Raw genomic sequence first — 12,646 nt, 5'->3', positions numbered from 1 at the left:
CATTAAGCACTTGGATGTGCTAGTGTCAAACACTATCCCCTCTGCATTTTTAATTTAATTTAAGTGTATATTGCCTTCCAGAAATTCTATACACTGCTGTCAGGCACCTCTGTTTTCATTACATCCCGGCTTTGCTCAAGAATTTATTTTAATAATATAAAAAAGAACCATAAAGATTGTCTAACATATCAACCCAAATCTGCTACCTAACACAAATATCCCTGATTCTGGTTCCAGCCACTGGACAGCATTATCTCCATGCACTGAATACAGATCCCAAAAAAATCAGTTCCTAATGGTTTTAATAAGATCTTGCCTATCACATCCTTTGGGTTTATATTTACTCTATCTCCTAATCCCACCCCTACCATATCCTTAAATCCTCTTTCCTTTAATCTTCATTAACCAGATTTTATCAGTTCTAGAAAGTGAAGCTCAAATTCCTCTCCTTCCAAATTTAGCCCATACTATTCTCTTCCCTATCTCAACTCAAATATCAAATGTGTCTATCTCGCACATTAGTTCTCTAGCTTACATGGTCTATGGAAAAATTAACACAGAATAGCAACCTCATCCAAATCCATTAATTTTTAAAATTCTACTTCAGATTTTATTACAGCCTCTTTAGTTAAACTTTAATAAGGCATATTTTCTATGAAAGATATGCCTTATTAAAGTTTATATTTTCTATGAAAGATATGCCTTATTTGGGCCTGAAAGATAACCAGTCTTCATTAATTTAGGTGAGACAAGAGAAGAACGGACATTTAGGAACTGGATGAATTCCTTGGGTATTAACCCTCGAGTCAATCATTTGTACAGGTAAGAGTATTTGGAGACTCTGAGACCTTGAAAGATCCCCAAGATTTCAAAAACTGCTATGATATGCAATTCTCTTCACATTGATGAAAAGGGGAGAATTGCCAAACTGGTCTGCATATGTTGGATATTCAGAAAAAGAGAAACTCACTTTCATACACCAACCTGGCTATGTGTTTCATACAAAATCATAACGTAGCAAAAGGACAAATGTACTATACGTTGCCAGTCTATGTATGATTTTCTCACAAGTAGGCAAAACAATAAATGTTAAGTTTGTGATTATCTCCTATGTTTCTTACTAGAGCCATATTTTTTTTCCTGGAGGCAATGAGTTTTAGTTGAAGGGACATAAGTCTTCCTACAGAAGACCTCAAATAAGTTCCATCAATATCTGAGTCAGTTTCTTTACCTCAAAAGATGGAGCTGTTTACACCAATTTTACCAAACTGTGAAAAGTCCTTAAGCTAATAGATAAGGAAATGCCTAGCTCACTATAGACCCTTCATAAATGTTAGCTATCTGAGAATTCTTCTGTGTTTGCTTTTTGTTCAGTGACTTATCAGATGCCCTGGTCATCTTCCAGCTGTATGAAAAGATTAAAGTCCCCGTTGATTGGAACAGAGTAAACAAACCACCATACCCCAAACTGGGGGGCAATATGAAGAAGGTAAATATGGAAGTTCCAGTAGGCATAAGCCTGCAAAAGTGTCCTGTGGATACTTTATCAGGAGGCCAAACTTAGATAAGTAATGTTTATCCAGGGTTTAAATTACAGTGGAGCAATCAGAAACCTAGTTTTATTAAAGCAAGTTGCTTGCTTATTTATAACTCCATGTTGGATATCTTTAAATATTATGATGTAGAAATTCTAATTAAGATGATTAGAGCAGGGCAGGGTCTCTTCCCCCAGCAAGATTCTCATTCTAATTTTTCAAAGAATTGGAACTTTGTACTGACAGTTTGTCTTGTACAAATAGTTTGTTTAATGTCAACACAGTGGGAACATATTGTTATGGAAAAGCAACAACACGGTTGGCACAAATATTTCCTACTAGCCAAGCATAGCCACAGGAATATGTCTCATATGTCAGTCCATTGTGTGCATGTAGACTAGAGAATCCAGATTTTTTTCATGCCAACCTGTTAGAATTCAGCTATTTTAGGAATATGATGGACATAACTGAGCACGGCTCCCTGGTTAAGTAGTGTGATATAGCCATGAAAATGTCTACAATGATTAATTTATTTTGGTTTTACACTTAGAGTAAATATTTTTTGGTAGAAATGAAAGATTTTATTTAAGAAAAGATGGAAGTTTCAGTGTCTAATTTAGAATCCTAGAATTGCAGGAGCAGGTAAGACTTGAGAGATCATTTAATCTGCCCATGTTTATTTCATTGTCTTTACTTTTATTATAATTTTTCTTTTTTTTGTATTTTAGCACCATAGAGATGATTACATTAGATTGTTGTCCTCTTTCTTCATTAACAGCTTGAGAATTGTAACTATGCTGTGGAATTGGGGAAGAATCAAGCTAAGTTTTCCCTGGTTGGCATTGGTGGACAAGATCTCAATGAAGGAAACCGCACACTAACATTGGCCTTGGTTTGGCAGTTAATGAGAAGGTAATGCAACTCAGGGAAATAGCTTTTTATTGAGTGTGTTATTAATGAAGAAAAGTACTAGAAAATTTTTAGGAATTTTACTTAATCTAGAAAACTATATTTTAAGCCAAACTTAAAACCAAAGGAATATTTTTAAAATGTTTCCTGATATTATTTTTCCTTTCAGTTCTATCAGTTTTCTTCCAAGTATTTTGAAACTCTTATTATTAGGTTCATAAGTATTTTAGATTATTTTGTCCTTTTAATTAATTACTCCCTTTTCATTAGGGGATGACTCTCTTTATGCCTGGTAACAGTCTTTTCTCTGAAATCTACTTTTTGTGATATTAATTAATAGAGCACTCCAGCGTCCTGTTGATTACTGTTAGCATGGCATATTTTTCTTTCATCCTTTTGCTTTTAAATTGACTTATTGTGTTAATAACAGTATATTATCTTTAAAAGGGATTTTCAAAATATGGGGGAAATATGCTATAATTTACCTACATATTTGCCACTTCTGATACTCTTCTTTCCATGGTATAAATACAGATTTTTGTTTGATATCATTTGCCTTCTAGTGGAACTATTTCTAATAGTGCAGAGGAATAATTTCAGCTTCTACATGTCTGAAAGGTTCATTTTTCATTTTTGGATACTTTTTCTCAAAGGTATTATTTAGTATCTTTTGGTCTGCATAGTTTCAAAAGATAAATCTTTTGTCTTTTTATTTGTATATAATATGTCTTTTTTTCTCAAGCTTCTTTTAAGGTTTTTCTCTTTATCACTGGTTTAAAGCGATTTGGTTTGTCCTTTGATGTTGTTCATAATTGAGATTTGTCATAATCTGTGGGTTGATAGTTTTAATCAAATTTGGAATAATTTTGGCCTTTACTGCTTCAAATATGTCTCCTATACTTACCTATCCCTGTTTTAGGGGAGGACTCCAGGTACTTATATATTTGGTCACTTGAAAGTTCCCAAAGTTCATTGAAGTTCTATTCATTTTTCTCTCTATTTTTTTTCTCTTTCTGTGTTGTATTTGGTTTCTATTGCTTTGTATTCTAATTCATTGCTATCAACCTTTAATCTTCCATTAATCCCATTCAGGTGTATAATGTTTATCCAAGACATTATAGTTTTCATGTATAAATACTTGATTTGGATCTTTTTGTCATATCCCGTAGCTCAGTGGTGGGCAAATCGAGGCTCTCGAGCCACATGTGGCTCAAGCCGTGGTTTGCCAACCACTGCCATAGCTCTTTCCTCTATCTTCTTAAACAAACAGAATATAATTACAACAACTGTTATTTCTAGGTCTGTTTCTATTAATTGATTTTTATCCTCATTATGGGTCATATTTTCCTACTTCCTTGCATGCTTCCTAATTTTTTTATTGTATATGAGACATTGTGGACTTTATCTTGGTGTGTGCTGGATATTTCTGTTTTCCTCTAAATAAATATTCTAGAATTTAGTCCTGGGATGTAGTTCTTACTTACTCAAAAGTGGGTGATCATTTTAAGGGTTACTTAAAGCCTTAGTTAGTCTTGAGTTAATTTTGTAACTCAATACTGAGATCATCTCTTCTGGGTACTTTACTTGATGCTCCTTATATCACATAGTTCTTCCGCTATGAGTGATGAGCACCAAATTATTGCCACCCCTGAGTGAGCTCCAAGAATTGCTTTGCCCATTCATTTCTGACAATTCTTTTCCAAACCTCTGGTAGTTTCTTCACATGCATACCAAAGACTTGCGGCAAACACTCTGAAGGTCTCTGGAACTTTCTTTCTAAATGACTCTCTTCTTTACTGGCAGCTTTCTCTTCTCTGTTATTCTGTCCACAAATCCTAGGCACCTTGGCTTCCTTGAGGTTTCAGCCCTCCCCTCAACGTCATGCTCTATTTGGGTTCTCGCTCCCTACCCTGCGGCCTGGAAACACTTCACGCCATCAGCTGGGACAATCTCAGGGCCAGCCACGTTCGGTTGCCCTCTTTCAGGGACCACTGTTTTGTGCTTTCAGTTACCCCCACGTCTGAACACATTGTTTCATGTGCTTTTTCATTGTGTTTCATTGAATCTGAGGCAGAAGGGTGTATCAGGTCCTGTTCTTTAAAAAAGTTTAGCTATTTTTTAAAACTGACTATAAACTTGATTGCTATGAGAGCTAGATGGTGGTATTTTTAGTAATAGTGGAATATAATAAGATATACAAATATAAAATAAATTATGAGAAAAATAAGCAATTTTTGGTACACAAGTATTTTTAGACTTTTAGAAAGCAAATCTGTAAGAATAAAATAGTTTACTTTTAAATGCTTTGCTTTGTCCCCTATAATGATAGCTCTGACTGGGCAGAAGTCATATAACACTTATTAGAGCCTATGTTAATGTGACTTAATTCATTTTCCTACCTGGAAGAAAGTTCCAGAAACCACATATCACCTTATCTTACATTTAATAAGGTAATGGCAACCACAAGTTGTGTTGTGTGTCGAGACACACAACATTTCAGTTTCATGTCCAGGCCACTGTCTGCAGGTCTTCATAATGTTCCTCGAATTGTGTTAATGTTTCCAGGTACTGTAGGATAATCAGAAGTGATTATAATAGCTTTCACAATCTGATTCACATTTGTTTTATTAAGTTTAGTTCTCTACTACCCATTTCTCACCTGGGGCCTCCTTGAAGACTGAGGCAGGTGTCTGCTGGGGTCTTTCCACTTTAAACGTTCAGGAATCTGGAGAAGGGGCTGTGATGTAAATGAATAAACTAGATAAATATAAATTTGAAAGGCATGGGGTTAAGCCAGGCAGAGGCTTAACTCTAGTGACTAAACTCTTCAAATCTCCGCACCCAGGGTTTTTATTCACACATTTTTCCCTCTAGCAAAGTATAATAGATATACATATCAAAGGTAAGGTCTGGTAAACAGTAAGGGATAATCAGCTTGGGGGATCTGCCCTCAGTTGTCTGGCAGCAGGCAATAACATGCAGATCTTCAGCCCTGCTAAAGCCCCAAGATCCATCAGCCTTCCGATGAACTTCTTGCATTTTATCATACCCTGCTGAAATTTGCTTCCTCCTCTGGCTCAGAAAACTCCTCTATCTCCTTATATATTTCATGTATCTAGACCTGTATGTTTCTAACCAATGCATTTTCACCAGTGCATTTTCAGAAACTATTTTTTAACTTTTCTCTGTTGTCTTTCACATGTGCTTTTAATTCTTAATGAGCTGGCTTTGATACTGATTGTTTTAAAAAGCAAAGCAAAAATCTTCTTAGTTGCAAAAGTTAAATTAACCTGTGGGTTTGGATATAAAATAATCTTTGATATTTTCTGTTTTAATTATTTAAAAACTCAGGCCAATTCTATTCTATTTTGAATTTCATAATATCTGAAAATCACATTATAATATAATCTTTGTTGTGGAAGTCCTATAAAAATGTGGCCCAAAGTCATACTTTATGGCTGGTATATATATATCAAGGTCTAGTCTGCTACTGCCACTGTTTCCATCTGGTTAATGTCACATTTCTCATGAATGTTTACTATACAAGAATTGTGCATGTAAGAAAGTGGAGAGAGAAATGCATTACTGTTGAAGGCTAAATTACTAATAATTATGTAAATGCCACCAGAAGAAATTTATTTCTCTATGCGCTACACATTAGCAGACCTATTAAAGGCAATTTTAGCTGGAATTTATTTCATTGGAATTTACAGATGTGCTATGGTCATTGATCTGAGCAATAAAGGACATGCCTTTTTTCCCCCCTAAAAACAAATAAGAGATGTATGTTTAAACCTTTCCCTTTTAAACCTAAAAATAATCCTCAAGGTGCAAAGCTGGTGAACAGTGTGTGTATAAATTTGGGGACAAAAGCCTGAAAGAAGTAGGCTGTCAGTTAGACTCCAGCAAATGAGTAGAGAGTCTGAGGCAGGTAAAATAAGAGGATTCTCCCCAAATCAAACAGGCTGGGACAGTGAATTTGGCATAAGTTCTTGAAAAACAAAACACAAAGTCTTGTCCTTCTGGTTCAAAAGTTAAATAAATAAATAAATAAAACAAGTGTTGGAAGGCAGGAAAACAAAAAAGTAATGGCTGCAGCTCATGGAGGCCCACCCGCACACACCTCTTCAATCCTGTGTGGCTGACTGAGACCCTGGCTGAAGCTGGGGTTCCTGGTGCCAGTTCATTGTGACAGAGGACTTCTCAGCACCTGTGGTACTGGGATCTTGTCTGGAGAGAACTATTAATAATAGCACAGTTGTCCCAAAACATATTTGATGATATGGAATATTTCACAAGGAAAAGCATATGCAGACATAGGCCAAATTGATTTCTGTTTTAAATTTTGTATCTACATTTAGTGCTTAGAGTTGAAGCTCTGACTTAATTATATCCTTCCTTCCCTTTGTTTTCACCACTGTCCTCACTACCATTTTAAACCTCTGCATTTCCCGGGAGGTGGCAGAAAGCCAACTTTGTGTTCACCAGAGCGCTGTGCCACTGAGGAGCCATTCTCAGACACCTGAATGCAATGAGCTGCTGCCATGGTTTTCTGCATCTTTTTAAACTTTCCTGTTCTTTAGTGACTTTTTTTGAAAATATTTTCATGAGTAGACATTTGTGTAAAGGTGAGCTTTTCCTCTATACCATTTGCTTCCCTAGTTTAAGAAGTAGGTTAAAAGCACTGCTTCTATCGATGTGAGAGTGTCAATAAAACAGGCTGGGGCTCTAGACAAAGAGGAGTGAGAATTCAGTCCTGAGATGAGTAAAGCTGCTAGATTAAACTTTGTTTTCATCAAACTATACATAGACATAACTTAAGGAAGCAAGCACTAACATACCATCCTCAATGACTTTACTAGGAAGAAATGCTTAAATGTAATGGTTGATCAAAATAACTTAATACACATGATAATTATTAAGAAACTAGAGGCCCGATCCATGAAGATTTGTGCAAGAATGGGCCTTCCTTCCCCTGGCTGCCAACACTGCCTTCACTCTGGCCGGAGCCACCTTTCTGCCTTCCCACACTGCCCAGAGGCCCTGAGTCGCTGGGCAGTGCAGAATGCCTGTGTCATTGCTATGGCAAATACGAAAGCAACCTGCCCCTGGCTGCTCAGCGTCTGCATATGCAAATTAACCCACCATCTTTGTTGGTTAATTTGCATACTCATTCCTGATCCTGAGTATGCAAATTGGCTGGTGGGTGTTGTGAAGGTACGGTCAATTTGCATCTTTCTCTTTTATTAGTATAGACAAAAAGCTAATGTTGCCATAAAGCATCATTATTATAAACAGATCAAAACTAGGGCTTTTTCTAAACTATGGATATTTTAAAAATCTACCTGAGACTTAACCCATTTGTCTTCATTAGTCTTTTGCATTTTAGTCCCATCTCTGGGTTCACATTAAATATTACCCATCTTGACCACTTTCTTGCTTTCTATGGAAGGGACCATTCTATTTATTTCACCCACTACTTCACTCCTCTATATACTAGATGCTCAATATGTACTAGGCACTCTGCTAACCCCTAAAAACAATATGATGAACAAGGTTATGGATTTTGTCTGAGATGACATAGTAGGTAGAGACATGCACATCAATTCCATCAGAAGTTCTGGGAAACAGGTAAATGCTTCACTGAAAATTGTTCAAAGAATTAGAAATCCACTCCCAGAGAACAAAGCTAACTCAGAGAGTCAGGATGCATGGTTTGGTTGGGGAGCTGCTGATGGTTCTGTAAGATTAAAACGTGAGTGTGTTTTTAGGGGGCTTGAGAATAAGGCCAAGAAGGGAGGAGGGAATAAGAAATAAGAGGTGCATTGAGAAGAAGGGCCAAGACCAAATTATGAAGGACCTCATGTGCCATTCTAAGGAATTTGACCTGTATTCTTTGGGTCATGGAAGGTCACTTTAAATGAAATGACCAGAACTGTACGTTAGAAGGAAAATTCTATGAGGAGAAGCAGAATGAAGAGGAACCAGTTGATTTGAGGGAGTTTGAAGAGGTATAATTGAGATTGATGCCAGATTGGTAAACATAATCACACACACACACACACACACACACACACACACACACAGTGGAGCAAAAGTAGGTTTACAGTAATTTGTATGGAAAATAATAATAATAATAATAATAATACAAGAATAAACTCTGTATTTCACATACTCACAAATGTAAACCTATTTTTGCCCTGCCTATATATAACTGCAGGAGCCCTTTTCCTCCCAGCTACAATGATGGAAAGAAGCTGTGACCTGGAGGAAGCAGGGCATCACTCCTCTTTCAGAGGTTAAATTTGAAAGCCATGTGGAAAGTTGTGGGAGAATTGTGTTTTCCATAGAATCAGTAATTGGGAAAGTACACCTTATGGATTATGTACACAATCCTAGGCAACCAACTGGAGGGTGACCTCATTTGAGTAGACCCCATTGAGTAGACTCAATGGCAGGATACTTGAGTTTCAGAGTGAGCAGTACACATTGAAACCCTCGCCCTGAATGTTTTATATGGGTAATTTGACCCTCTCCTGAAAGCCTTAACCTTTAGGCCTGTGGTTGGCAAACTGCGGCTTGCGAGCCACACACAGCTCTTTGGCCCCTTGAGTGTGGCTCTTCCACAAAATACCACGGCCTGGGAGAGTCTATTTTGAAGAAGTGGCATTAGAAGAAGTTTAAGTTTAAAAAATTTAGCTCTCAAACAAAATTTCAATCCTGTACTGTTGACATAATGAGTTTGCCGATCACTACTTTAGGCCAACAAACCTGCTCAAATACTTGGCTTTCTTCTGTGTATTTCACCTTTCAGAGGGAGTTGCCTTAGGGAATGGTGAGTCTTATCTGTTCCATGAAATGTTAAGAGTTTTGAAGCTTTCTAATAAGTTTCACAAACAAAACCAATTCTTATAACACTATCCAAGGTGATTCTTACTCTCAGACTGGGGATTAACTGGTTTCTACTTTAAAGTGACCTTCACTGTGAGGTATTCCTAATATTTCTGTCCTATGATATATGTTTTTTACACTTATATATTTAATGTGTTGGCTACTTGGGCCTTTCTAACATTGACTTTTTCCTTCATTGTTTATGATCCTTTAAAGAAAAGCATTAATGGTTCAGGTCTTTTGCATCATTTCCCTGTCCTTGCTTCTCTTCTCATCTGCCTTCTCTTCTGACCCAAGAAGTAATGACAGTGCTTAGGAGGCATTTGCTCTGCATCTCATTCTAACAACCATAAAGCTGTATTTTAAATTATCCTAAAAAGAATGAATGTATATATATATATATATATATATATATATATATATATATATATGTGTGTGTGTGTGTGTGTGTGTGTGTGTGTGTGTGTGTGTGTGTGTATGTATATATGTATGTATATATAAATATATATATGTGTGTGTATATATATATATATATATATATCCCTCCCCCCTTATCCCTCATTAATGTAACAGTGTCCTGGCTATCTTTTTGTGACATACCTAGAAAGAAAAGAATATCTTCTACTTTAGCTACTTTCTGTGATATAGAAATATTTAGCAACTTTTTCAAAAAATCATTCTTGATTTTTGTTCAGGTACACACTGAGTATTCTGGAAGAAATTGGAGGTGGACAGAAGGTCAATGATGACATTATTGTCAACTGGGTAAATGAAACATTGAAGGAAGCAGGAAAACGTTCATCCATCTCTAGTTTCAAGGTAAAATTCTTAGTCTGCTGCTCATGACCACCTGAGTTCCATGCTTATCATTATTGTTTTCTATCTGTTTTAAAGCGACTGTAAGTGTGAGGTAGCTCGGGTTCCCTCCAATTATGATTTTGCAGAATGATCCAATATTGTTTTGCTGTTCATAGCTATTTCATTGACAAATTTCTTATCACTTTCTCCTGTAATAATTAACTTTAAAAACCATTTTTACATACATTTTGGGTTTTGTTCTTGTATGATAATATTTTTTTAATCTTTATTGTTGAAAGTATTACATATGTCCCCTTTTTTTTCTCATTGACCTCTCCTACCTTGCACCCACCCCACCCCAGGTCTTCACCACCCTATTGTCTGTGTCCATGGGTTATACATATATGCATATGAGTTCATTGGTTAATCTTCCCCACCTGGCCTCCCCTGCCTTCCCTCTGAGGTTTGACAGTCTGTCGATGCTTCTATGTCTCTGGGACTATTTTTGTTCATCAGTTTATGTTGTTCATTAGATTCCACATGTGAGTGAGACCATGTTTCAATAATATTCTTAAAATGTGCATAGCTCCAAGATTCAGATTGTTAACATTATGATGGTAAAATATAAAATGCTAAAATATCTCCCATGCACTATTTTCTGAGAGAAAAAAAAGCAGTTGTATACTTGTATCTAATTCCCATTTTTTATTAATAATAGCATTATCTTTTATTAAATTTCTTGCGTAGTTCATGTTTTCTACATTAACTGGATCCTTCCTCAAGGGACCTGTGCCCTTGATCCATATTATAAAATTTGTGCCATTTTACCTGCATTTAAAAATCAATATTTGGAGAAAGGACCACTTTGGAGTTGTATTAACAAGTTTAGTGAGGCAGTTGATCATGATATCAATCCTCTGCTTCAAAATCAAGAAAAAAAGTAAAATCTCCTCCCACCAGAAAGGGCAGAAAGGTTGGGCGTACCAGGAGTATTCAGTTCCAGTGAGTCCATCACACATAGCAGTCCCTCTATCCCCTCGCCACCTACTGTTCAGTTTGGATTGCTGAGTGGAGGTATGGAGGCTGGTGACAGAAAGATGGTTGGAGAGGTGGTGGAGAAGAGCAAAGGAGAAGGGTATGTCCCATGTGGAATGCTCTCTGGGAACCAGGGCTCCTTTTTTAATGTCTCATTTCATCTTCACAGACATTGTGAAGTCAGCTTTATGGTTTTTCTCACATTACAGGTGAGGAAACTGGAACTCAAGTAACTCCTGAGGTTAGTGCTAGTGACTGCAGGTGAGGGTCCATCAGTGAGGAGAAAGTGTCTTTTACCTGTGGGTGAGGTTGCAAAGCAGAGTGCATCTATAGGTCACTTAACCATTACTGTGAAGTGACTGGTTAAATAACCCAAGGTGCCTCTCTCTGTAAACAGCTGCCCCTGATGTCCATTACTCCATCCCCTGGGGTGCTTTCTTAGGGTTTTGCTCTCGGGAATGTTTGACAATTATTTGCTCCTTGTTTCTCTCTGGACTAACTTTCTCCTGTACTCTCACTAAGTCATTTCAGAGTTAAATAAAAAGGACTATAAAACGAGAATGTCAAATTAACCCCAGATTGCTTTATAAGTGAAACCCTTTAAAAAAAAAAAAAAACACAACTCACAGTTGAGTTGTCCCCTCCTCATCTATGAGTGTTACCAATTGCAGACCATATCTTATCTGTCAGCACTTTCACAAGATTGTGGGCAGGAAGTAGGAAAGAAGGTAAAACTCAAATCTTTGTATTTTGCTCCCCTGGTGCTTCTTCACCAGAAATTAGATTATAATTATAAATTCATTTTAATTTTGTGTTAGTTTTTATGTTATCCAGGGGTAAATAAAAATGGACCTACTCTATTTTTAAAAATATTATTCTACATATACAGAGAACCAATGCTAGAAATATAACATCTTGCAGCTGTCCTATGCCTTAGAATTGATTCTGATTTGGACCCTTGAAGTATGAAGTGTTTAGACTTGACTGTGCTTGGATGGAGGTAAACAGTTGCCTCTCCGTGTCTGCGCTCACAGATCTCTAGGAGAGAGAACAGATGGTGCAGAGTTTTGGGTAGTTCATTAGGGGAACATTTACAGCTCCAGGTGTGACCATCAAAATGTTTACAAATGCTAAAGAAAGAGACCTGGTTTTTTAATCAGAAGATCTGAGTTCAAATCCCAGCTCCACCACTTACCAGCAAGTTACTTAACCTCAGAAACTTCCTTTACTCACTGTAAATTAAATTCAGGTGCCTACATCTGTGGTGCCAAGAGAGAAAATTTATTTTAAAAGGTGAAAAGATTAAGCAAAATAAACTTATTTTTAATTCATAGACACAGACAATATGATGGTGATTACCAGAGGGAAAGATGGGTAGTGGAGGTAGAAAAGAGTAAAGGGGAATAAGTGGTGAGGACGAAGACTTGACTTGGGGTGGTGAACACACAATACAATACAGATGATGTATTGTAGATTTG

General features: G+C 36.8%; 1 protein-coding gene across 1 annotated transcript in view; it reads left to right on the top strand.

Annotated features, from left to right (window-relative positions):
- Positions 1-12,646, top strand: part of LCP1 (lymphocyte cytosolic protein 1) — a 62,189-nt gene that overhangs the window by 44,500 nt on the left and 5,043 nt on the right. The window contains exons 11-14 of the mRNA XM_084879389.1: positions 744-822; positions 1,375-1,489; positions 2,314-2,447; positions 10,031-10,154. Coding sequence (XP_084735515.1) covers positions 744-822; positions 1,375-1,489; positions 2,314-2,447; positions 10,031-10,154 — 452 coding nt within the window. The remainder of the gene's footprint in view (positions 1-743; positions 823-1,374; positions 1,490-2,313; positions 2,448-10,030; positions 10,155-12,646) is intronic.

Source organism: Pipistrellus hanaki (assembly GCF_964339955.1).
Source record: "Pipistrellus hanaki genome assembly, chromosome: 3".
Classification (NCBI taxonomy): Eukaryota; Metazoa; Chordata; class Mammalia; order Chiroptera; family Vespertilionidae; genus Pipistrellus; species Pipistrellus hanaki.
Note: the sequence above shows the minus strand (reverse complement) of the source record. Positions and strands in the feature narration are given on the sequence as shown.